We start from the raw sequence: 27418 nt of genomic DNA, 5'->3' as shown, positions 1-27418 counted from the left end.
TCGTCCCAGTGCACCAGCCCTGAGCACCCTGCCTCATGCATCGAACCTGGACTGGCGACCTGTTTCACATATGGTAATATACATGTTTCAATGCTATTCTCTCAAATCATCACACCCTCACCTTCTCCCACAGAGTCCAACAGTCTGTTCTTTACATTTGTGTCTCTTTCGCTATCTTGGCATATAGGGTCATCGTTGCCATCTTTCTAAATTCCATATATATGCATTAATACACTGTATTGGTGTTTTTTTTCTGACTTACTTCACTCTGTATAATAGGCTACAGTTTCATCCACCTCATTAGAACTGATTCAAATGAATTCTTTTTAATATCTGAGTAATATTCCATTGAGTGTATGTACCACAGCTTTCTTATCCATTCATCTGCCAGTGGACATCTAGGTTGCGTCCATGTCCTAGCTATTGTAAACAGTGCTGCGATGAACATTGGGGTACACGTGTCTCTTTCAATTCTGGACAATATGCATTTTTGAGATAGGATGGCACGAGGTGTGTCATCCCCCCGGCCATAAAACAATTGATATGAGTACTGGTTTGTTGAGCTATTATTAGCCCAAGGTTTGGGAAAAGAAAAAAAGTTAGTCTCAGGTGGAACCATTTCCAAGAAAGGCAAATTCCAAAGCAAATACATAGTTTCATTAACATAGCTTAAGAAAAACATTTCCATAGAGAAACCACCTTTTAATTTTGTATAGAGAAGGGAAAAAAAAATCTGACACTAGTTGTTTATTTCCTCCTGCTGCTTAAGGGAGAGATAAAAAATGTCTGACACTAGCAGCCTATTTCCTCCGTTTGGAGACCCCTGGCCTTCCTGCCTGTTACTCTCTCACTTGGATTCTCTCTGTGACATCCCACGAGATAGATGAGGATTCTCTGTGGGGCTTATTCATTGGCTGTTGCTGGGACAAGGTGCTCACTTAGACATGAGGCAAGACATTTCTGTTGTAACCTGAATTGTGCAAAGATCCATGGCTCCTTTTATTAAATTGGATTCTTTCCCTCTGGTTTGACTTCTACTTTCTTAGGTCCATGCACAAAAAAATAATATTTCCTCTTTTAGAGTTTGAAGGTAACTGATATTACTCAAAGATTCTTGCCTGTGTTTTCCTGTGCTGTGTCTCCCCAAGATCCTGTTTCTTAGATGATATGACTTTTAACCCCTTGGTAAGATGGAGTAATTTCCTTTGGAAAAATCTCCAGTTTTTCTGTCCTGAGTGGTACCCAGAATTGAAAGTGTTGGTTTCTCCATGTTGAGAGAACTCAGAATGATATTATCAGAACTTCTCTGGTGGTCTAGTGGTTGGGAGTCCTTCCGCCTGCCAGTACAGGGGACACGGGTTTGATCCCTGGTCTGGAAAAATCCTACATGCCGTGGAGCAGCTAAGCCTGGACCACAGTTACTGAGCCTGCATGCCGAGAGCCCACCTTCCACAACAAGAGAAGCCCCCACAATGAGAAGCCTGTGCACCACAGCAAAGAACAGCCCCCACTTGCCACAACCAGAGAAAGCCCACGTGCAGCAACAAAGACCCAGAGCAGCCAAAATGAAGTATACATAAATAAAAAATTGTAAAAAGCGATATTATCACCCCACCACCCCTTCCAAGATGGTGTTAGCCTTTTTCATAGATCAGACATCACACTATTAATCGGGTGATTTTACTTGACAGTGAAGCCAGTGTGAGCATCTCAGTGGATACTTATTTTTATTTTTCTTGCCCTGGCTCTCTGCTGCATTCAGGTGCTCATTTGTGATTTCCCCTTCCTTCTATATCCAGTTTAAGACTTTCTAGATCAGAACTCCTATGGGCAAAATGCATGGCTCCCCAGTCTCATGAGCTATACCCCATTCCTAGAAAGGTGGGGTGTTTTAGGATTCTGTAATTCAGAAATCTGCCTCTCATGCATATTGATAACACTGTGACAATGATATCCAACAGAATCAGATGTCTCTTTGAGTTCTCTTCCCTGTATGTATTTAATTATACTATATTTAAAAAAAATTTGGGGAATGAAAAATGGGAGTTTTGGAAAGATTAATTCCTTGGGTAGAAACCCAATAATGTCTAGACCATCTAGGTTTATTGGAGAGAGACTATATTCACTTATTTATGCCACAAATATTCATTCAGTTGCTACTGCTTTGATGCTGAACATCTTAAGTGTCCAGTGGATCATCTACATAGTAGGAACCATACTGTCTTCATTTTAGGACTCAATGTCTGATAAGTTCTATCATGTTATGGGAGGATCTTGGATGAAATCATTTTCACATTATAGCAAAGTAATGACATCATTGAAAACTTGTCTCTCTCCAGGTTTCCTCTTCCAATAAAATGAGTGAAATTCGATCACTTATATTCTCATTGCTACTTACTTGGTGATATTTCAATAAACAGTTCTTTTTGCTATTGATGATGTTTGGGGGATGGGCAGGGTTTTTTTTTTTTTAATTTTTAATCACTTGCTTTTGCCTTATAAATATCTTTCCTTTCTAATGGCTCTCCAACCACACTCGTAGCAAGTATTCAGGGACAACCCTACTTGTTTCTCATTTTAGTGACATGAGCTTAACGTCATGGACCGTCACTGAAGTCTGAAGCTTGTATACACCCTTAATAGTGGTAGGCGGCCACCTCTGTAGTGCCAGTTCCTCTGCTGCTGATGAGCCTACGTATAGTAATAAATAACTTTAATCCACATGTTATTTTGGAGGTTTCAAAAGACATCCACTTGCTTCCTCTCATTTGCTGTTCACAGTGGATAAGGCCATGGTTTTTCTCCATTTTGCTAACATGGAAACTACAGCCCCCAAAGCATACAGCTTACAGTGGGACCAGAACACAAGCAGACCCCTGAGGCTCTTTCCAGTATTTCATGAAGATGTCTCTTCTCTGCATCTAAAGAAGTTTTGAGGTTCTCCGGGGGGCAACTTTATATTTTAAAAGTGAATAGTGGTTTTTCTTTTCCACAGGCATGTAGTGATGGAAGCACATCCTTTCTAAATGTCAAACAACAGAAGAATGGTTAAGTAAATTATGACAGATCTACACACTGGGATCCTATGTGGCTATTAAAATTAATGTTTGCAGAGAATATGTACTGATAGAGGGGACTGCTCCTGGCCGTGTCGGTGTGGGGTACTAAACAGCAAGCTCTCGATTTTGTTTCAAAATTATACATAACAAAAACTGTGGATCTAAATATATCAAAATATTAGCAGAGTTTCTGGATAGTAGGATTATGGTTTACTTTTATTTTCTTTTTATATACATCTCTGATTTTTTCAGTTTTTTCTTCAATGAACACATGTAATCAAAAAACATACATGTTATCTTAATTATACTCCACAGTTTTTTAATCTTAGCTAGAGGAATTCTTTGAGTGGTTTTTGTTATATCTCATTTTTAAAATTACATTGGAAATGAATGGGTCAATTTTTATTAGTAGTATATACATTTGAAATGAATAATGAATTATTAGTGTATATGTATGTGTGTGTATTTTTAACAATTTTAATTGGAGAACAATTGCTTAACGATGTTGTGTTGGTTTCTGCTGTACAACATGAGCCATCCATAAGTATACCTATAAGTATACCCCCCATCCCACCCAGTGTATATATTTTAAGTTGGTCGTTGTAATGCATTTGCTGATCTATTATTTCCTGACAGTGAGTCCTTTCCCCATAATTCATTAATTCAATCAAACATCATTTTGAGGGCTTTCTAGATGTACTAGCCTGAAGATACCTTGGATGAAGGCTGTTCAGGCTCTGCTCTCAAGAAGTACCAGTCTGGTTGGAGAGACAGTAATCACAGTGTAGAATGAGCCGTGAGAGGGCTATGCTGGTACTTAGGGACTGCAAAGGAAGGATGCTAAATTCCTGGGTGCTGGAGGAGGTCAGGGAGCCCTCCCGGAAGAGATGCCTTTTGAGCTGAAAGCAGCTGTTCTCTTTTGGATGACCAATCTCAGATTAGAAATAATGACAACATAAGTAAATCTTCTTAAGCTGTGTAGGCAATTGTGGCTGGAGTTCTTTTTAATCACCAGCATCCCCCTTTCTTTCTGTTTATGCGAGTTTGCTAAAGGTTAGTAGCAATACCAAAGCATAATAGTTTTCCTTTGCAGTGATCACAATGATGTGCTTTTATAGTATTTCCTAGTATTATACATATCCTTTTATAAGTGACTTAAATAATGACTTGATCGCTTGTGTTCATTCCTATTTCATTCCTCAGCCTCTTCCTACTTGGCTGAGGAAGGCAGAGAGAGGTTTTTGTTCCTGTTTTATAAGGATAAATGGAGTCATAGAATGATCAATTGACTTCTCCAAATTATAAGGTGGGTAGGTAATGGAACTGGAAAGAGAAACCAGAGTTTCTTTGTTCAGAGCTCTGACTTTAAAAATATTTCCCCTTGTAAGTAGGATAGGTTGTTTGCCAAAAATGCATTCACCTTTTAAATCTTTACTGAAAGTAATGAGCTTAAAATAAAGTCTCATGAAGGTAATCGTATTGTTACAGCTTAGAACAGAAGTTAAGGCTATTTGAGTAGATTAAAATGAGTCCTGAGTGAGGCTTAATATTTGGCCTATTTAATTAATTTGTTCAGCAATGGATTTTAATTTTCTTTGAAAAAAAGAATAATTGAAACATTCTCAGACCCTTTTGAGAACATTATGGGATCTGTTGTGATTAATTTTAAAAATGTTAACTAAGAAGGACAGACTGAAAAATGGGATCAGGATGGACAATATCTATATTTCGTGATACTGGATGATTATAACTTTATTATCGGAAGGTTTTCTTTTGATCCATTGATGTGAATACAGTGGACCCTTGGACAACACGGGTTTGAACTGTACAGGTCCACTTATCTGTCCACTTATTTTTTTTTATTAAATACATACTATAGGATCTGGGGTGGTTCAGTCTACAGATGTGAAAGTCTGTACAAGGAGGACTGACTGTAAAGTTATGCTTGAATTTTCTACTGTGTGGTTGGTTGGTGCCGCACCCCCTCCCCCGCCCTTGTTCAAGGGTAAGCTGTAAAACTGTCTGAACGTTCTTAGTAATTATTTTTACTGTTAAAATAATTGTTGTTGTTCAGTTGCTCAGTCTTGTTAGTACTCTAATAATAAATGAAAGTTAATATGCATATTACACTGTAATATATTACAGATATTCAGAAAATATATGAAGCAACAGTATAAGTGAATATGAAGGGAAATAAACACTTTGAAGTATTTTATCGATTTTTTCTTCTAATTAAAAATATTCATGTATTTTGGATTCATTATGGAATAAAATGAAAAGCTTAAACCATGTACCATATTTTTATTGAAAATAAGTATTTGATTTAAATACAGAAAATGTTGCATTAACTGGGGTTTTGAGAAATTTAGAATACAGGAATAGTTCTATTACATTTTATACAGAATGACAGTTTTATTTTCCACAATTGTGATCTGATTTTTGAATTATTATTTCAAATTCTTTAATTTTTGGCTCCTGTTCTTAACCAACTCTAAGATTTTATCTGTAGTGCATCTTTTATATTGCCATCAAGCACTGTTTATCAGGATGCCATTTGGACTTTTTTTCTAGGAAAAATGAAAACAGAAAACAACCTCATCACAATACTACAGAGTTCAAAAAAGATATAAGTGCGTGCTCAGTTATGTCTGACTCTGCGATCCCATGGGCTGTAGCCCACCAGGCTCCCCTGTCCATTGAATTTCCCAGGCAAGAATAGTGGAGTGAGTTGCTTTTTCCTCCTCCAGGGTGTCTTCCTAACTCAGGGATTGAACCTGAGTCTCCTCCACTGACGGGCAGATTCTTTACAACTGCGCCACGAAATACAGAAACCCATATTTGTCTGGGGATCTAGAATTTGTGTCTTAACTAAACTGGGTGAGGATGGAGTGACATTTTGCAGTACTGCCTTCCTGTATTTCACCCTGAGGTTCTGCATTGCTGAGACTGGGGAAAATGGAGGATGATCCTGCAGCCACATCGTAACTGCCAGGCAGTCATACCTGGTACCCATGGGCAAGTTATTTCACCTTTAATTAGTGATGTGTGAACAGAATAATATGATAGGCATGAAAATAGATCCAAAATAAAAGTGTAGATAACTGTCGTTGAAGTATGCAGGAAGGCTGTTAAAACCTATTGGATTATGTATCAAAAATTGGGAAAACTCTCCCAACTGGCTGCAGTTGGGTAAAATTTTGAGTGTAAGGGGTGACGAGATAATAGAATGATGATGGAGCACACGTAGATGAGATTAAAACTGGAGAGCTTCATATTTGGGTTGCCGAGGGAGAACAATCTGTATACCATGGATCAGTTAGGATAGTACTGATTTTTTTTTTTAATTTGTGTGTTTATTTTACTTTAGCTTTACTGGGTCTTCATTGCTGTGCAAGGGCTTTCTTAGTTGTGGTGAGAAGGGCCTGCTCTCTCACTGTGGTGGCTTCTCTTGTTGCGGAGCTCAGGCGCTAGAGTGCATGGGCTCAGTAGTTACAGCGCGTGGGTTTAGTTGCCCCTTGGCATGTGGAATCTTCCTGGACCAGGGATCAAACCCAAGTCCCCTGTATTGGCAGGTGGATTCTCAATCACTGGACCTCCAGGGAAGCCCAGTACTGATTTTTTAAGATCTGGTGTTCACAGATTTCTTAACATGATTATCCTAGGCAGAAGAGGGTATCTGTGAGTGTGTGTGTGTCTGTGTGTGTCTCCTCATTGTCAATAAATTAGAGTTATCCTGATCGGGATTCAGGTGGTCATGAAATAGATTGTATTTCCTTAAATGTAGACTTGTACTAATTTTGATCTGCTTCATTTCTGTGGTATTGAGAGTGAATTCTAGTGCCAAACTCCCTGAGTTTGAAGCCTAGTCATGCCATTTCCTCATGGACCCTGTCAAAGTTACTTAATTGTTCCTCAGTTTTCCACTCTGTAAAATGGGGATATATGGGTACCAACCTCACAGACTGTGGTGGAGAGTCAGTAGGTAAGTTAAGGCATGTAAATCATTTAGAATGATTCCTGGAATTCAAGAAATGATAAGCATTAGTAGTTATGGTTGTGGTATTGTATTCATCATGTAACTTATCAAAGCACTTTATGATTTGCATTTTTAAATGGGAACTTAGGTAATTTTCCTAGGTCCCCAGTCCAGTAAACACTGGACATCTGGGCTAGTATCTCTAGCATCAAATTCCAATCCTGCTCAAGTGGGGCTTTTTCCCATAGCAGGGACTGGATTCTCGCCCACAAACAAATTTGTCTGGAAAGTTGTAACTTAGAGATCAAGGGGAATTTGCCCCCATACTCCAGCTATAAGGGATCAAATCCTACTCTAACTCACGTCTGTTTCTGTATCCTCAGGAATGAGGGGAGATTCTTACTTCATTGGGATGAGGAGCCTGGGGCAGCAGGGCCACATCCCGGAAGATGGAGGACTCTTCTTGCTCTGCTGCATAGACAGAGACTGGGCTGTGACTCAGTGTTTCACGGAGGAGGCCTTTCAAGCCATCACGGACTTCACCGACCTCCCCAACTCACTCTTTGCATGCAACGTCCACCAGTCAGTGTTTGAAGGGGAAGAAAGCAAGGTAAGAAGACCTTCTGCTCCTGAAATTGAAGGAGATGCAACATCAGCCCTCAGCACTTCTGTTGCTTCTTTGTGGTTGAGGTTTGGAAGTTTTTGAAAATGTTTACTTGGGGCGCCTCTCGGCATGCATAGCAAGAGCAGAAAAGCCTGTTCCATTATCAGTTGACATGGAAGGTATGCATGACAAGATTATATGAGAGATTCCATTGAATCAGATCCCATTGCCTGCAACTCAGAGGTCTGTCCAATAGCAAAAGAAAAATGGCTTTAGAAATAGTGATTGCAGGAGATACACCCTTGGTTTAGGAAGCAGATGTTGTAAAAAAAAGTTTTATTTTCCCATATTATTCTTCCCCAAACTTAATTTGCCTTTCCCCAAACAGCACAAGCCCTCTTTCACCCCAACTCTCCCTGCAGTTTGATGACTGACCTAAACATGGCTTCTAAAATTGGGCCCCAGGTCTTGCAGCATTTATTAGAAAGGTAAATTGGTTGGCCATCTGAGTCTTGCTTTGCTTGCTGATACCACAGTAGGTAGAATTGTTTTGGGTGTGTTGTAAGAATTTTCTTGAAAATGTTTAACCCCTTGATTTGAAATAATTAGGGAATGAGGTTGTCTATGAACAAGCATTTTCTAGAAAATGAGGCTTCTTTTTTAAGAGCAAACTTGATTCAGTGGAGGTATTCTTGGGAGTCAGGGTAAATATTCCTTTCAGAAGTCTTTGTAAAGTTCACTTCAGTTTTCTCTGACCTTTTAAGAGAGTCTGAATGGATCAAACCTTACCTTGTGAATGTGGTTTTCTAGTTGTAAATATCCACTTTTAGGCTATGTTGTAAATCATGGCCAATATTTTGAGGGGGAGGAAAGGGTCTTTTTTTTCTGAACTAAAGTATGGTTCTGCGTGAGATTAAGGGTAGGATTTATGATTGCTGTTTCATAAACTTGAGCTGTTTTTGCCAAATGCTGAAGTCCAATCTCTGTTGCCTGAACACGGTTACTGGAAGTTTTTGTTCTGGATTTTATTGGTTTTATAAGCAATCCTGATAGCTCAGAGAATTAGGAATTATTTCAAGCCATATAAAGATAGTTTTATAATGATATTATTTTATAGTTGAGTAGTTGAAATGATGAGCTAAAAACACCCTGAAGTCCAAGGGATTATATGTGGTTAGAACATCCAGAGCTATGATCACCAGACTATTTGAAGTAAGAAAATGGCATATATCCTCTTTGAAAGAAACTACAAATTTTGCTCTTGGCTTATAACCAGGTTATAACACAGATCATAGTTTATTCAGAGCAGGTCATCGCCCCCTGAAATCTACCTGACATTAACTATGAAACAAAGGTCTGTATTTTCTTGTTCCATCGTCTATTTAAGTATCAACAATCAGAAGGATCTTCCTTAGAGGTTTAATGAGGGTTTTGACTCTTTCCTGATAAAATACTTCTCGATCGGTTGAAACAAAAAGATTTAGGAAAGAGCCAATCTCATTCAAGTGTTCAAGAATGGCCAATCAGCCGAACCAGAATTGGTTACATAGAAAGACGGAGACGTGGGGAGAGTTCACGGGAATCTGCCCACATCTATTTTGATATTCTGATCTGTGATTGAATAATGGATTACTAAGTATTCTCATTTAATTTGTATATGAAGTTGGTACACCACAGTTTAACAAATAGGATTGGGCTTTAAAATGACCTTGCTAAAATATTGAGGTGAAATCAATATGATATAGTTCCATGGAATAAGTTTCAAATGACCTAGCTCAATATAGCTAAGGAGATGAATTTTCTAATTGGCCAGTGTCTACTTAATTAAACTTATTAAATGAGACAGGAAGTCTTCCACTTTGGTGCAATTTTTATAGCCCCTATTCATGGAGAGTCTCTGGGACGTCAAATAATCTGATCCAGATTCAGTTTTTATGTAATTATATGATCAGAGTTTAGGGTGACAAAGGAAGATAATCAGATACCAAATAAATGGATAATAGAGGCATGATCACTGCGACTGCAGGAAAATAAAATGTTTGAGGAGCCTCATGCCTCCCAATTGTACTGCCACATGTTTTCCTTCTCATTCTAGACTTTTCTGTTCTTCTCTTTACCTCCACTTTTTCACCCACTATCTTGATAAAACTCCCTTGTCCTGTACATCATTCTTTCAGAATATCCTTCCCACCGTGTTCAAAGTTCATGAATCTTAGCCAGGAATTCTGATGATGGTAATCTTTTCCAAAGGGTGGACACTGGGGGCTCTATTAGTGGAGATAATTTTAGGTAGAGGGAAAAAAATCAAGAAAGCTTTCTAGCACTTGTATCTGCCTGTGGGTAAGGCTGGCCATGGGGATTATCTAAATTATTTGGCTTTGGGAAAATGCCTTCAGGAGCCTGCAATTATCAGAGAGCTAAGACATTAGAAATGCTGCTTGGTTTTCATCTCAAGAGATCCAAGTGGGTAGGTGTTAACTTGTTTTGGTGAAGTTCTTTCTTTTTTGGCAAGCCTACTTTTTTAAAAGGACATTTTTTTTTAATGTGGACCATTTTTTAGAAGTCTTTTTTGAATTTGCTACAATATCGCTTCTGTTTTGTGTTTTGGTTTCTGGCCAAGAGGCATGTGGGGGTCTTAGCTTCCGGACCAGGGATCGAACCTACATCCTCTGCACTGAAAGGCGAAATCTTAACCACTGGACCACCAGGGAAGTCCCAGCATATCTACTTTTGATTCATTGTTTCTTGATTCATATCAAGAAAACAAGTTTAGCTTGTTTGCTGCAATTATTATAAAGCATACATTTTAATTTCCTTAGCTTGGTGGGAATTAAGGCTCTTGCTTTCTGACTATTATGATTAAGTCTTGGCAGTAATTTCTATTTCCCCATTTGTCAGAGACACTTTTCCTAAGCCTTTTTCCTTTTTGGGATAGTTTGGAAAGTACTGACTTGGCCCGCTCTTAATATAGGTAACACCGTACGAGATGATCTTCTGGTTATGTTGTTTCTGTTTATCAGCATGATACATATTCTGATATGCTCATTTCTGCCAACCTATTTAAATCCTAAGTTCTGACATCTACAGAACATTTTTCTTTTCAAACAACTTCATGAGGCCATGATGTTGACTCCAATTTTCTGTTAGGCAGAATTCTGTGAGATTGTATTTTGATTTGCTGCTTCTGTGAGAAGCGAGCAGTATCATACCTCAGTGTGTTTCGTTGTGGTCCAGATGGTTGGGATTTGTTTATATAACACAAAGGAGAACCAGAGCTGGAGGAAATTGGCATCTGAAACCAATAAATGCAGATTGCTGTTTGCATGCTACAGCTTGCAGCATAAATATTTTTGTATCAAACACATTTAGAACTGGGATCGTCACAGCAGGCAATACCTAAGTTATCAGGAGTCGTTAACCTTTGGCATTTTCCCCTGGCTTGCCTTTCTGGATCCAGCTGGGCTGCACTAGTCATCTTAAGGCAGATGAGGCTGGAGGGGCACCCTGCAGGCTGCTCTGTGTCTGTGCTCGAGATAGATAAGGCTCTGCTCCATGGGACATTGGCACTCGTTGGTAGCTAAAGGGGAACAGTGCACCAACCACCATAAAATTCTTAGCCAGATTCAGTTTATTAAGGAGAAGCCTGAAAGGTGAGTTGTTATTGGCCTCCAAAAATTTTGAATTCATTTAGTTCAGTAACAACAATAATAATAGTAAGAGTAGGAAACCTTACATAGCATGAAGCAAGGGGCTCAGAAGAGTACCGAGCCCCTAGCTTTCTAGGCATTAAGCCTGTTAATCACCATGACCACCCTACGAGGGTGGTGTCTTTCTGCCTTTCCACCTCCTAGGCACGTGGTTGGGTTGTGTTCCGTGTACCACTCTAGCTAGTTCTACCCAGTGCATAGGCAGAACTGATCTGTGCCACTTCCGCGTGAGGCCTTTAATCACCAGTGTTTGAAGAATGTTCTTTTCACTCCGCTCAGGTAGTTGGCATTGTGCCAGGCGTGCCTTTTCAGGCAGTCTGGTTTGTGGACTGAGGACAAGGATGACCCAGGGCAGGGTCCTGGGTGCCCTGTGATAGACATACAGAGTGACAGCATCAACAAGAAAAACCTCTGTTGCTTGAAGCCACTGAGGTTTGGGGGTTTGTTGTTAGCATATAGCTGAGTCCACCTAGGTTGATACTGCGAATATGATTATCCTCATTTTTCAGATGAGGGCCCTGAAGCCCAGAGAGGTTGCCCATGATTTCACAGCTGGAGTGGCAGAGCAAGAATTCAAACCTACAGAGTCTGTGCTGTTAAACATTATGTGACACTGCTTCTTCATACACAAATATTTCTTGAAAACAGGTACGATGCTTGGCTTTGGGGACGCAGTGGTGCACAAGACTGCATAGACCCATTGAACTTCAAGTCTACCAAAGAAGACAATTCAAATAAGAAAACAAGCATAATCAGTCTAGTGATGCTAAAGTCAAAAGAGCATTTCATATGTATTTTTAACTGTACTCACTGTATGCACACGCACACAAGATTTTCTTGTTTTCGTTTTGTTTTGCTTCTTAAATAAACGGGCATTTCTGCCAACCACTTAAAGACGATATCCTACCATAAAGGGCATAAGATCAGAGGCCTGGTGCTATAGCTGTTAGGCTTCTTGCTTCTCATAAATGGAGCATCTCGGTGCCTTGAGGGTGGCTGGAGTGATTCTAGGTTCAAAGATGTATATCTTTCATTCAACATCACCACTAATAGAATACACCAGCTCCTTCTAGAGCTCAACTGAGGATGCAGTGACCTAATCAACCCTGGCAGTGCTGTGAGGTTACCCTCAAGGACTTTGGAAGGTGAATCTGTTCATTTGCAATTTTTATTTGATTCCCCGCATAAGATTTGCCTTTAGTCTGTAAGGAGATGTAAGTGTTCCCATTGTACTTTACAGCTACAGGCTCACGATCTCTTTATCTGCTGTACCCAAATTTGAAAAGCTCTGGAAATTGAGACTTCATAACCCATTTTAAGACGAAATCTCACTTGACCTAAATCATTCAGAATCTAACCAGGATTGATGAGAAGCTGCTTCTAGTATGAATATTCATCCATCTCTTTGCAAAAATATTCCTGTCTTTAACCAACAGGGACTGCCCCACACTTGATGGATCATTACGTAATATGAGGCATGCATGCCACATTGTGTTCTAAATCCCTTAATTCTGAATTTCAAACATAGCGGGTCCTAAGAATTTCAAAGAGTGAGTTGTGGACCTGTAAAGTATATAAAAATGCACCCACAGCCCATGTTCACCAAGAAGAATGAATGTATCACTGAAATCTGGACTGTCATAAACAAAGACAATTAAATATTTTTCCTCATAATGAGATGCTTGTGTTGATTAGAGATAAAGGGCATACTGAAGACAGAATGGGCTTATTCAGTTTGCACGCCTGTGCGCTAAGTCGCTTCAGTCGTGTCTGACTCTTTGTGACTTTATGGACTATGGCCCGCCAGGCTCCTCTGTCCATTGGGTTCTCCAGGCAAGAATACTGGAGTGCGTTGCCATGCCTTCCTTCAGGGGATCTTCCCCACCCAGGGATTGAACTTATGTCTCTTATGTCTCCTGCGGGCAGGTTCTTTATCACAAGTGCCGCCTGGGAAACCCTTGTTTAGTTTAATAATAGTAATAATGATAATAGTAATGGCAGCAGCAAACCTTACACAGCTTGGAGCAAGGTGCTGGATACTCGTCAGAGTGTTTTTTAGACAGTAAGCCCTTTAATTTCCATGACAACCCTGTGGCATGGATGCTTCATGGGTGACCTTACTGAGTCAAACTCCGACAGTCTCTGAATCTCCTTCTTTGAGTGTCTGCAGTTGAAAGCTCTGACTTTGACCTGTGGTCACTACTCATCCTGCCCTCATCCTTTTGCCTGGTCCCTGACTCATGATCTGTTCTCGGTCCAGAGAAAAGACTCCTGGTCCATCAGGGAGATAGACATTGTTCCACGCTCATGGTTTTCTTAACTCAGAGGAGCTTCTGTTCTATATTTATGCTGCTCCCACATATTTTGCTTCTCTTCATTTGGATTTTTCCTCTCTATACTGTGAAGTTCTAGAAGGCAGTCAAAATTTGTATTCTTCCTCGTTGCATTTCCATCACCTTGCTAGATCTCAGGCATCATAGGTGCTCAGTCAGTATTGAGTTGGATCTCCACTTCAGTGGTGACTAAATGAAGGTACAGAGGGATGAATTAGCCAGGATGGGCTCATTAATTAGAGAAACAGCCAAGAGTTGAGTGAGGCCTCTGAACATTTAAGTCTAGTTCATTATCCACCATGCATTGGGAAACATCAGTTCTAGAAATAAAGTTGGCCATTCATCAGCAGAACATTTAAGTCAAAACATGTAAGACAAAGAGATCTCAAGTGATTTCATAGCAAGATGCAAATTAAATGTCAGTGCATTGAGTCCATATCACTCTTACAGTCAAGATATGACACATATGAATAAACCTGTTATGTCAGTTTATGGTATTTTAAGTTTTTAGAGGCAACTGACCTATTTAGTGGGCTTCCTAGGTGGCACTAGCCGTAAAGAACCCACCTGCCAATGCAGGAGACACAGGAGACGTGAGTTTGATCCCTGAGTGGGGAATATCCCCCGGAGGAGGGCTTCTTGGAGAATTCTCCAGTATTGCCTGGAGAATCCCATGGACAGAGGAGCCTGGCAGGCTACAGTCCCTAGGTCACAAAGAGTTGGACATGACTGAAATGACTTAGCATGCATGCAGCATGACCTATTTAGTAAGCCAAGAAAGTAAAAAAATCTTAAACATATTTATTTCCATAATGACTCCTAGAAAAGAAAAGGGAGAAATAAGAGAAAAGGCAGCAAGGGAAAAAGAAATCCAGTGCTTTAGAAGACCTTGGGAAACTTGTTATAGGGATAGCTTAAAGCTGATTGAAAAAAAAAACAAACGCTCCTGCTAAGGATATGTAGCAAAGGATGAACAACAGGATAATTTACTATAGTTTGTGTTGCTGAATATAGCTTGAAAGAAATTAAGTGAACTGTTGTGACCTAAGGGTGGGAAAGGGATAACCAAGCATTAATTTTAAATATTAAAGTAGAAAACTGTTATATTCGATACCAGATATTCAAGGAATCCTTAGGAGTCTCACCGTTTCTCTTGTGTCATCCTTGGTGACTTTGACAGATTTGCTTGTTGTTTTCAAGAATGTTTAAATTGTAAAAAGGCAGTGCCTATCATTGTACTCAATACATTGGTTCTGTTTTTTCTCTGGAGGAGGACTGGGGACCATAATTAGTCACTGCTAATCACTTGGGGACACCTGCCAGATGAGAGCCCAGCATGGGCCAGATTTGAAAGCTGTTGCAGGACACTCCCTGGAACCGTAACCTTTCTTGAAGTGACTAAAATATTCCAGAGGCATATTTAGTGGCTTGCTTCCCCACAGCACTGAGTGACCCCCCTGGGGCTCAGGCGCCTAACAAGCCACTCGAAATGCCCCACTTAACAACCTGGAAATAATTGAGGCAGTGAGAAGAATTAGGCCCGATGCACAGAGAGCCGGGAGTATTTGGTTTCTGTGCCAAACACGGGGTGAGCGTGTGTTCCTGCTGCCACCCGGGGAAAAACGGCTGCCGTGTTCTGATGAGACTGGGATCCTATTAAACAGGGACTTGGTGCTTTCTCCCCCTTTTGGAAAAATGAAGGTACTTGGAACTCAGTGCGTGTGGTTTTCATCAGAGCTACTGACAGCCTGTTGAGTGACTCTGAGACTTGTTCAATGGGCGGATGCCGTCTCAAGGCACACCGCCTGTGGCCAGGCAGGCGAACTTGTGAAAATGCTCTGTTGATGGGGTCGAAAAAGACCTGAGCAGTTGTGGGTGGCTGGGCAGGTGGAGGGCAGGCTGAATTCCATCCTCCTTCGCTGTCTTCCTGGACCCGAAGCCCTTGAGAAATGCACAAACAGCTCACCCGTCACAGTGGTGCGTACGTGCCAAGTCACTTCAGTCATGTCTGACTCTTTGCGACCCCATGGACTGTAGCCCGCCAGGCTGTTCTGTCCATGGGATTCTCCAGGCAAGAATACTGGAGTGGGTTGCCATGCCCTCCCCCAGGGGATCTTCCCTACCCTGAGATTGAACCCACGTCTCTAACGTCTCCTGCATTGGCAGGTGGGTTCTTTACCATTAGGGCCACCTGGGAAGCCCCCATCACGATGGTCCCAGTCTAATAAGATCATCGTCAATTATTTACAATTTAAGAGAATTTATAGGGGTTTCCCTGGCAGTCCAGTGGTTAAGAATCTGCGCTTCCACTGCAGGGGACACGGGTTTGATCCCTGGTTGGGAAGCTAAGATCCTGCGCGCCAGACTGCCCAAAACTCAAAAGGTTCTACAAATTCGAGAGTAACAGTTGCATTCTCTTGCCTCAGAACATTCCTTTTTTAAGAGGTGGTTTTGGAGACGGAGCCCAGGGAAAGGAGGGGGAAGAATAAGATTTATAATTATTTTTCCTTGCACTCACCAGCAAAAGTTGGCCTGGGTTTCACCTGGCCTTTCTTGGCTTTTTTGACTCTGGTCCCAGCTTGGTGGTCATGAAATTCTCAGCCAACTTAGAGATAACCAGAGGAAGTCAGAGAGTTTGGACATGAACTTTAAAACTCTGCTAAGGTATCCTTCACAGCAGGCCAGACATTTAAGCTCAATGGTTGAGATCAGTGTGATATATGACTGGATACCAATTTGCGTGACACTTTTTCTATGAGAGTGGGGGTTGTGAAGGTGCTGCTTACACATGTATTTCATTATTATCTGCTCAATCATACTCCTTTATATAGAATATATAGAACCATAATGTGTAGCTTTTTTTTTAATTTGATCAATTTCTAGTAATATTTTGATAATGTTGTATTTTACTGGGAATGTTGTATTTTAGAGCATAACCATCATTTTAAACATTTTAAGCAACTCTATCAGTGATTTGAAGGGGAGACCCATTGAATTGATACCTGACATAGTTAAGATTTTTCATCAAATGTGTTGAACTATCATATCTTATACTTTGTTCAAAATCTACAGTTTTCCACCAGGTTTGTAGCTATTATGAACCCCAAGCTATGTAGTTTATTATTAATACATAGAGTACACCATGTTATGGATTGCCTAATCCAACTAGATGATTGTTGTCTTTTTTTCTTTTTAAAAAAAGTAAACAAAATTTTTTGTAGCTGTGCTGGGTCTTTGTTGCTGCTTTCACTAGTTGTGGGGCTGTTCTCTGGTTGCGATATGCAGGCTTCTCATCGTGATGGCTTCTCTTGTTGCGGAGCACAGGCTCTAGGGCATGTGTGCTTCAGTAGTTGTGGTGTGTGGACTTGGTAATTGTGGCTCACTGGGGCTTAGTTGCCCCACGGCATGTGGAATCTTCCTGGACCAGGGATTGAACTCGTGTCTTCTGCATTGGCAGGCAGATTCTTAACTGCTGGGCCACCAGGGAAGTCTGATTGTAAGCATCTTGAGGACAGCAGAGCCAGCTCCTCATTTTTCTGCATCCTACACTGTCCAGCTCTGGACCTAACACGGGCACTGACAGGGAGGCAGGCGGGCCAGTGAGAGGGGAATTGGATTCAGACACCCTTGAGTCCAAATCCTGCCTCTTGGGCATCCTACTTATGTGATCTTGACCAGTTTAGCTTCTGAGTCTCAGTTCCCTCTTTGATGAGATGGGTTCACTGTACTTTCATTCTTGGTTGGTTATGTGATTAAACAAGGTGACGTGGATTGAGGAGGTGGCTGTAGACTAGATCTTTTTGGTAAACATTAATCTCTTCCTCTCCACCTAGGTAAAGCTGGGACTGCCTCTGCTTCCAGAAAGGAAGAGCTTTTCTAAAAACATGCAAACCTAGATGAAAGAAAGGTTTCATTTACCCACCTCTTTGTAGGGTCCTAATGATGTTTGTTTCGTATCATAGACTCTGTCGAGAAAGTTAATCTCAGTTTTTGCCACAAGAAAGCTGTTTCTGCATTTGTTGTAGGACACATGTGGTTCACTGCTGCCCATATAAGGTTCAGGGGATACGCTTCGTTTAGAATACAATGCCAAGAAAACTCTCTTGACTCTGAGGAACTAGTATTTTTCTCATTAGGGGAATTATGTAACTTATATAATACTTACTTTTATGTAACTTATATAAATCTTAATTTATGTAAGTTACAGAAGTCTTCCCAAGGAGCTCAAAATAAAAATTATTACTCAGGCATAGCCACTCTATTTATTCTTACTGGTCTTGATATTCTTTTTCTCTTGTATTAACCTGTCTGTATGTGTAATGTAAAGCATTTTTCTGACTTCTGATCAAATTTTATTCATATTTTACATTCATATGTCTTATGAAACAATCATCTTTCAACATGTAAAGGAGGCTGGTTGGGAGTCACTAAGGTTTATTTTGCAGATACTTAAAATTCTACTATGAACTGAAAAAAAAAGTCACCTAAATTAGTGGATTCTATATTTTCAGAATAACACACACACATTCACTTTTTCTTTTTTTGTTATAACTCACGTTATTTGGAAGGACAGTTTTTAAACATCTTCAAAGGAGAAATGAGACTTGGCTGTCACAATTAACAGCAGCATCTTCTACAGCACATGGGGTCTGTGTGTTTTTATAAAATCACCTGATCACATAACTTTTTAAAGTTTGACTCTTAGAGCTAACTGTTATGCTACTATTAATCTGTGGGAAAATGAACACGCATAAGCCATTTGAGGATATGTGTATTTAAGGTTGTCCTTATACTAGTCTACTTTTGAATCCTAAAGTCCTAGAGCCAAACTATTTCATGGGAAGTTGCTTCAGTTTCAAGGCTGGAGATTTTTCTTCTTTCCTTCAAGTAGACTACTTTCCTCCTCAGTATTGTGTTCTCTCCAGTTGCAAAACTTGGAACAGAAGTCCACTTACAATGAATCACTGTGTCAGTGAAGTTCAAGGCATTGCGAGGAGTATAGAAGAGGAAGGAGCTTGGCTCTTCAAATAGCCTCTTTTGAAAATTTCAGAGAAAAGAGAGTCTCAGGGTCAGAAATTTGGCACTGATAACTCGCTTTCATTACATGTTTTCCTGCAGATTGTCTTGCTGTACATATGGGAGGATGTGGCCATGGTGACTGATTTATTTATTTTGCATATATATTTAAAACAATTTTTTTTTTTGCTTTTCATTTTGTATTGAGCTATAGCCAGCTGATTAGCAATGTTGTGATAGCTTCAGGTGTACAGCACAGTGACTCCGTCATACATATACATGTATCCATTCTCCCCCAAACTCCCCTCTCATCCAGGCTGTCACGGAGCATGGAGCAAAGTTCCCTGTCTGTACAGTAGGACCTTGCTGGTTATCCATTTTAAATACAGCAGAGTGTACATGTTGATCCCAAACTCCCTGCCTATCTCTTCTCCCCGTTCTTCCTCCAGGCAACTGTAAGTTCGTTGTCTAAGTCTGTGAGGCTGTTTCTGCTTTGCGTTAATAAATAAGTTCATTTGTGTTATTTCTTTCTGGATTCTGCATGTAAGGCATGGCATACAACATGTCTCCTTCTCAGTCTAACTCACTTCACTCAGCATGACAGGGCCATGGTGGTTTAGGCAAAAGAGGAGAAAGAGGCTCTCCCTTGGGTTTCCCTAGCCGGCCTTTGCCCTGCTGTCTGTCGACAACCCCTGGCTCCGGTGGGGCTGACAGTCATCTCTGAGTTCACGTGTCTGAGCAAGTAAGGTCCCTTTCAAAGGGCTCCATTTTTGGCAGCACTGATAGAACATTCTTTGCAGTGTTTTGAGTAGTGCAAAGCCTTTTAGTCAGGGTGGATTTGAGGTTGTGGAAACAAGTCACTCAGAGCTGTGTACAGTGAGTGACTCAGGTGGGTAACCCACTCGAGTAAAAACATTTTAATCTAAAAAACCACATGTACAAAGCACCGGAATGAGGAATAGCTATAAAATCAGAGGAATGACTCTCTTCTGGAGCTTGGGACTCTTGGGAACTTCAGAAATGCATTACAAAGGCATGGTTGTAATAAAGTCACCTTTTTGAAAAAGAAATACTCTGATTTTGAAGGCCGTATGAAAAAGGAACATGAAGTATATCTTTGGTAACTTTTATATTGATTATATGTTAGAATGATGGTATTTTGAGTATATTCAGTTAAAGTATGTTATTAATCTTAAAAGGAAACAGCTGCACAGGTAAAGCCTAGTGTATTGAATAAGATGCAGAGTTGTTTCCTTATGCCTGTTTATAATGCCCCCAGCCCTGACTCTCAAACCCTTGTCTCTTGCTTTGTGGAACAGAGCAAGCATCACAAAAAGAGACTGGCTCAGTGGTGTAAGGACCATTCTATCTGCCAAGTATCTCCTGCAGTGGCCTGGAGTCTTTTGGAATGTGAAGGCTGTTTTCTGATCAAGAATTCCCTTGTAGGAACTTCTTGGTGGTCCAGTGGGTAAGAATCTGCCTGACAATACAGGGGATGTGGGTTCAATCCCTGGTCTGGAAAGATCGCACATGCCGCAGGGCAACTAAGCCCATGCACCACGACTACTGAGCCCACGCTCTAGAGTCTGTGCTCTGCAACAAGAGAAGCCACCACCGTGAGAAGCCTGTGCAGCGCAACTAGAGAGCAGCCCCCACTCACCGCAACCAGAGAAAGCCCACGCAGCGATGAAGACCCGGAGCAGCCCGAAAAGGGTTCCCTTTTTAATGAACATAGCCTCAGGAGGTATTAAATTCTAAGATATCCTTAGGGCTTCCTTCGTAGCTCAGTTGGTAAAGAATCTGCCTGCAATGCAGGAGACCCCGGTTTGATTCCTGGGTCAGGAAGATCTGCTGGAGAAGGGAAAGGCTGCCCACTCCAGTATTCTTAGGCTTCCCTTGTGGCTCAGTTGGTAAAAAATCTGCCTGCAAATGCAGGAGACCCCAGTTCGATTCCTGAGTCGGGAAGATCCCCTGGAGAAGGGAAAGGCTGCCCACTCCAGTATTCTGGCCTGAAGAATTCCATGGACTGTATAGTCCAGGGGGTCACAAAGAGTCAGACACGACTGAGCAACTTTAACTTTTCACTTTCAAGAAATCCGTAAGATATACCCCACGATATCCTATGATACCTAATCTACAAACCCAGGGGGGCCGGTGACCCGTGAATATGCTAGCAAAGGGGAAAGTACTGCCTTAAGCAATCCACTCCATCCATCCACTGATTATTTAACAATTATTGAAGACCTACTGTGTCCCCAGTATTGCTCGTAGCCTTAGGAGAACAAAGACTGAGTGAGACACAAGCCTCACGTCACCTGATGTTGACTGGGGTCTTGTAATTAGAGGACAAGTTGTCTGGAGTAAGAGGTTGAGGTAGAAGCAGGATGTTATAGGAGTCCCAGAATAGGCCACCTCAGAGGGGAAGAGAAGGCTCCGGAACTTCTGGGGTAAATTTCTGTATTTTGTTTTGAGCTCTACCTTGCCCCAGCATCTCCACATGGACCCACCGTCTGCCATGGAGCGTGCTGGCCACAGTGATTTGAGGACAGTTGTCCTTCAGACCCGCCTCTTGTGTCATCAACACAAGAGACGTTGTTGTCCTGTCCCACAGGGCCTGTTTGGACAGGACCATTGATAATTGACCTGGAGAAAGAAATGACAACCCGCTCCAGTGTTCTTGCTGGGGAAATCCCATGGATAGAGGGTCCTGGTGGGCTAATAGTCCATGGGGTCGCGAAAGAGTCGGACACGACTTAGTGACTTAACAACAACAACAGTTGATGAACAAGGGTGGCAGAGGGGAAGAGCTGACTTTGACTTTGGCAGGAGCCTCCTCTTTGCCAAGTTCATCCAGCCCTGGAGACAGGCATGGCTGGATGGCCGCACGGATGGAACATTCTGTGACCCACCTGTCCCCGTTTTCTCCTCCAGTGTGCAAAATATTTGCCTTCCTCCAAAGAGGAACTGTGAGCTTGCTTATTTTAAAAACTGCAACCTGCGAGGACAGAGGGTGTTCTCTGACAACATTACATCATTGAAGCCTCTAGGTGTTGAGTCATCATTATTTTTAGGCAGCTCCACGCTTTTTTTGGTTGTTCTAAGAATAGCCCTTGTGTCTGGACTCTACAGAAAGTCACCTCAATACCGATCCTGTCACCGCTCCAGAGTGGCGATGGAATGCTTTCTGGATTTCCAGATCCAGGGCACGCATTTTAGAATTTTGCCTCCCAAACCTTCTGCCCTTTTAGGTATTCTGTAGTCAACGTGATAACTTTGTCGGAGGCTGTGACTTGCATTTGGGTCACACCTGTGTCAAACATACTTATTGTTGTAAGACAGCAGCATGAACAAGAGTAAAAAGCGTTTGCTCCTCAAACGCTCCTCCCTGTCCCCAGCTCAGTGTCCATTTGGTTTGTGAAGCCCTTCATTAGTGACTTCACTCAGTATTTCAACATTTCAAGGCCTCTTTCTGCACCTTCTCTTTTATGGATTAAGTGACTTGAGACCCCTCACAGGCGGGGGACTGCTACTCTTGGCATCTCTGTGGGATCAACTGAAGGAGGCCAAAGTAAATGTTACGCTAGGTCGTTAAACTAAATAAGCATATAAATTGTCAACCATATTGCAACGTGATGACAGGGCAATAAAAATGGACTGAGCCAGCCCAGAAATGGAATTTTGTGGGTCAATATCGAGGCTGGTTTTCTCATTGCTTATTGCAGAGCATATGCTCAGATATGATCAATTTATTTTATGTGGCATTTCGAAGCCCATCAGAGCACTAACAGCTCATGAGCCAAGCCAAATGCTGTTCTAACTGTAGCATCAAGGGAAGCAGCCGCTTGGAATAAAATGAGGCAGTTGTTTAATATTGTATTCTGGTGTATCTTTTGTCTCTGGAGGGCATGGAAGGGTCATCACATGACCTGGGTCTAAGTGTGACAGAAAGTACCAGTGCACAATACGGGCTGTCTGCAGAGTGCAAGCCGGGAAGACCAGCCTGCGTTTTGAGCTATAGGTGCTTTAACAAAGTTGGATCTGCTTTTATTGTCTCAGAGCTCAAACTTCTTCCCCACCCGGGTCATTTTTGTTGTTCAGTCGCTAAGTCGTGTCCTTCTCTTTATAACCCCATGGACTGAAGCACGCCAGGCTCCCCTGTCCTTCACTATCTCCCAGAGTTTGCTCAAACTCATGCCCATTGAATCAGTTCATCCCGTCTCTCTAATTGGGGAAATGGTATATAGTATCATTGTGATTAAGAGAGCAGCCTCTGGCATCTATCAGTCCAGATCCACTTCTGATTCCTGTGTGCCCATGGCAATTTACTTCATCTTTCCAAACAGCAGTATCTTCACCAACAAAACAGCATCAAGTATTTATCTCATAGGTTGCTGTGAGAATGTAGGTGGTATAATCCAGGATGCTTTGAATTGCAGATGCTCGCTGGTAATAATTTCTGCTCGTTGGTCCAATCTTCTGCATTGTGCATCATTTACAACTCATAGTACTCTTTGGATTTCCTTGCCCATGGTTGTTGCCTAACTCATCAAAGAGAAGTCTAGTGGTCAGTCTTGTTGTCTGTTCTTGCTACCCTCAGGAGAGCTTCTAAATCAAGATGGCAGTGGGGAGACCAGATGACCACCTTTTGAAATCTGAATAAATAGTTCATTCACAGGAACCAGCCTGGAGGAAAGCCCATGGACTATCTTTCCTGTATACAGTGTCTTGAACAGCCATACATTTCTATCCTGCACCAATTAATTGCCATTCTTATGTCCTCATCCCCCAAGACTCACTAGAAAGCTTCATTTTCTTTGCTGCTAAATGTAACGTTAAAAAGATTAGATGTAGTCATCTGGAATTTGCATTTATATATGGCGATGAGAAGCATGGTGTGTATTGGGCTTGATGTTACAGTTTAAATAACATCCTTAGATGTTTTCTGAAAAAACAAGTCAGTTTTGTCTCGTGATTTTCTCTTCCATTTGGTCTATCTTTGCATCGGTTTCCAGAGAAAACTGGATTGGTCAAGTAGTTGGTGAGCAATTACAGTCATTTCAAATTTTAATTTCAAGAAACTAAAGTATACTGAATACAACATATTTTTTCTCTTGCTGGTGTTTCATCCCTGCTTGGTGCCAATTTTGAGTATGTGTTCATTGCAATTGGGTCCAATTACTTTAGAAAGGATTAACATTTACATTAGAAAGAGAAGGTAAATGAGAACAGAGCCTTTTAAAGTCTGAATATGGTATTTTTTTCATAGTCATTAAGTACATTAAGAGTTTTGCTTGGAAGATTCTTCACTTAATCCAAGCATATTTTTCTAAAGAAAATAGTACAGGAAACATCATAACAAAGTAGATGAATGAAAAGTGTCATTTCTTTGGAAAAGAAACATCATTGCAAAAAGGATTTGAATTAGTATGAATGACTTTGTTATAGTTAAGAAAGTGATTTGAAAAAAAAATAATTCTTTGGAAAATGCTCTCTAATTGGTGTAGAGAGAATAGTTAATGCCATTTATGGTAACCTTTTAAAATTTCCTTTAACACAAGTTATCATTCATGTAATACTAATTATTGGTTGGCACAAACAAAGTGTGAGGATTTATATTCTGATCTATACAGAACTGTCATCATTAATAAATAATGCATTCCAACAGCATACTTAATTGTCAGAGGTTTCATTGCCAGGAATAGGAATAATATGGGAGGCCTCGAGCCTCTTGTGGCCTGATGTAGTTCAGGGTTTCTCCACTCTGGCACTATTGATACTTGGACTGGTCATTCTTTGCTGCAGGGGCTTCCCTGTGCATTCGAGGATGTTTAGGCCCATCCTTGGACTCTGCTCACTAGATGCCAGTACATCCCTGCTAGTTGTGACAACCAAAGTGTCCTCAGACATTGCCACATGTCCCCTTGGGGACAGACTCACCCTGGTTGATTGTTCCTAACCACAGACTAGCTGCCTGGGAATTTCTTAATACCCATTCTAGGATCTCATCTTAATGGATAAGAATCTTTTGTATGAGTCCCTAGGAGCAGCAGATTCTGTTTCTAAAGAAATTCATAGCTTTTGAGGAAGCACACAAAATAAATAGCATCAGGTGATACAATTAAGACACAAATTAGTTATTATGGTGAATGGGCTGCCGTCTATGGGGTCGCACAGAGTTGGACACGACTGAAGTGATTTAGCAGCAGCAGCAGCAGCATTCATAAGCTGATACAAAGTCTGGCTAGTGGATGGACCTAAAGAGTGTCGTATTGAGTGAAGTAAGCCAGAGAAGGAGAAATATCATATGACATCCTTTATATGTGGAATCTAAAAAGAAATGATACATGATCTTGCTTACAAAATAGAAGGAGATTCACAGACTTACTTAGAAAACAAACTTATGGTTGCCGGGGCAAGGGATAGTTAGGGACTTCGGGAAGGTCATGTACACACTGCTATATTTCAAATGGATAACCAGCAAAGACCTATTGTATAGCACATGGAATGCTGCTCAATGTTAGGTGCCATTCTGGATGGGAGGGGGTTTGGGGAGAATGGATACATGTATATGTAGTGCTGAGCCCCTTTGCTGTCCTCTGCTGTAGCATTGTTAATCGGCTATACCCTGTTAGGTAGTTAAAATAGGGAAAAGGAGTCCAAAATGGCGGTAGCTAAAAGACAAGGAAGAGAAAAGCTGGCGGAAATAGAACAGAGGAAGGTCAAAGGAAGGTCCGAGGACCGGAGTGAGGACTTCAGGTAGAACAGCACTCCTGACTAAGCCCAGTTTGCATGGGGCAGTCTCAGGGGGAAGAAAAAGACATATAAAAAGAGGAGCCAAAGTGCTTTCTCTCTCTCCCGCGTGCTGCTGGGGCGCTCTTTTCTTCACGTCTTTGGATTTACTTGCCCTCACACCTTGAAGATGGATTTTCCTGCTATCTTCTAAATAAAATAGAGCTGTAACACTGAGCTGTAACACTGATTTGTCTAAGAGCTATAACACGGTCTGTCCAAGACCCGAGAGCTGTGACACGCCGAGGGGGCTTTAATGTCCGTCACGCCAAATCTTTGTTGTGACGAGACAAAAACCGAGGAGCATACACTCTCATGACAACCCCAATACAAAAGAAAAAATTTAAAGTTAAAGGAACAAAAGCAGTGTAGTTAAAGCTTGTAAGTATAGTTCCTAAACTGTCTTGAAGAACACTTAGTAATTCACTGGTTGGAAAGTAGGATATCAGGGTAACAATTTTTGCTGTAAACCTTCTGTCTGTCACATCTTTTTTATCTTGTTTGATCTTCTAGATATCTAATTTTTGAAGAAAATTGCCATAATCTTGATCTATTAATGTACAGAGGTAGCTTATAATTTATAACAGTGAATAAATATCAGAGTTTCCATTTCTGTTTTAATTGGAAATGGGAACAATTTTCAGGCACCCTAAAAGTAGAAGTTCCTTCTAATACTACCCAGACTTTTCATTGTTAGCTCAAATGCTGGGCTGGGGGAAACCAATGGAAACTCTAGCGTGTGGGCTTTTTTCCTTTCTAGCTCAAGCTTTTGAATAAATATTGGGTGAAAATAAAGGGACCAGTTAATAAGTAGTTTGTTGTTTTACTTACAGGAGGACTTCAGTCTTCTTACTTCTTGTGGATTTAGAGAATAGTTTTAATCATGTCACCCGAGTCACTGTGATCATCTCTAGGAACCTGAAGAAAGTAGGGAAAGTCAGTAGGCCATTCCGGTATGACCTGAATCAAATCCCTTATGATTCTACAGTGGAGGTGATGAATACATTCAAGAGATTAGGTCTAGTAGACAGAGTGCCTCGGCAAAGGCAATGGCGCCCCACTCCAGTACTTTTGCCTAGAAAATCCCATGGATGGAGGAGCCTGGTAGGCTGCAGTCCATGGGGTTGCTAGAGTCAGACGCGACTGAGCGACTTCACTTTCACTTTTCACTTTCATGCATTGGAGAAGGAAATAGCAACCCACTCCAGTGTTCTTGCTTGGAGAATCCCGGGGACGGGGAAGCCTGGTTGGCTGCCATCTATGGGGTCGCACAGAGTTGGACACGACTGAAGCGACTTAGCAGCAGCAGCAGCAGCAGCAGCAGTAGCAGACAGAGTGCCTATAACACTGTACAGGAGGCAGTAACCAAAAACCATCCCCTGAAAAAAGAAATGCAAGACGGAGAAGTGGTTGTCTGAGGAGGCTTTACAAATAGCTGAGGAAAGAAGAGAAGCAAAAGGCAAAGGAGCAAGGGAAAGATATACCCAACTGAATGCAGAGTTCCAGAGAATAGCAAGGGGAGATAAGAGACCTTCTTAAGTGAACAATGCAGAGAAATAGAGGGAAACAATAGACTGGGAAAGACTTTAGATCTCTAATTATTTCAGAATAACATCTACTTCTGCTTCAGTGACTATGCTAAAGACTTTGACTGTGTGGATCACAAAACCTGTGGAAAATTCTTAAAAAGTTGAGGGTACCAGACCATGCTAGCTGCCTCCTGAAAAACCTGTGTGCAGGTTAACAAGCAATAGTTAGAACTGGACATGGAACAATGAACTGGTTCAAAATTGGGAAAGGAGTACATCAAGGCTGTATATTGTCACCCTGCTTACTTAATTTATATTCAGAGTACTTCATGTGAAATGCCAGACTGGATGAATTGCAAACTGGACTCAAGATTTTCGGGAGAAATATCAACAACCTCAGATATG

General features: G+C 41.2%; 1 protein-coding gene across 1 annotated transcript in view; it reads left to right on the top strand.

Annotated features, from left to right (window-relative positions):
* RCAN2 (regulator of calcineurin 2) overlaps positions 1–27418 on the top strand; it is a 279170-nt gene that overhangs the window by 39385 nt on the left and 212367 nt on the right. Inside the window, exon 2 of the mRNA XM_070778067.1 lies at positions 7419–7645. Within this exon, the coding sequence (XP_070634168.1) occupies positions 7421–7645 (225 nt within the window). The 5' untranslated portion in view covers positions 7419–7420. The remainder of the gene's footprint in view (positions 1–7418; positions 7646–27418) is intronic.

Source organism: Bos indicus, chromosome 23 (assembly GCF_029378745.1).
Source record: "Bos indicus isolate NIAB-ARS_2022 breed Sahiwal x Tharparkar chromosome 23, NIAB-ARS_B.indTharparkar_mat_pri_1.0, whole genome shotgun sequence".
In the NCBI taxonomy this organism is placed as follows: Eukaryota; Metazoa; Chordata; class Mammalia; order Artiodactyla; family Bovidae; genus Bos; species Bos indicus.
Note: the sequence above shows the minus strand (reverse complement) of the source record. Positions and strands in the feature narration are given on the sequence as shown.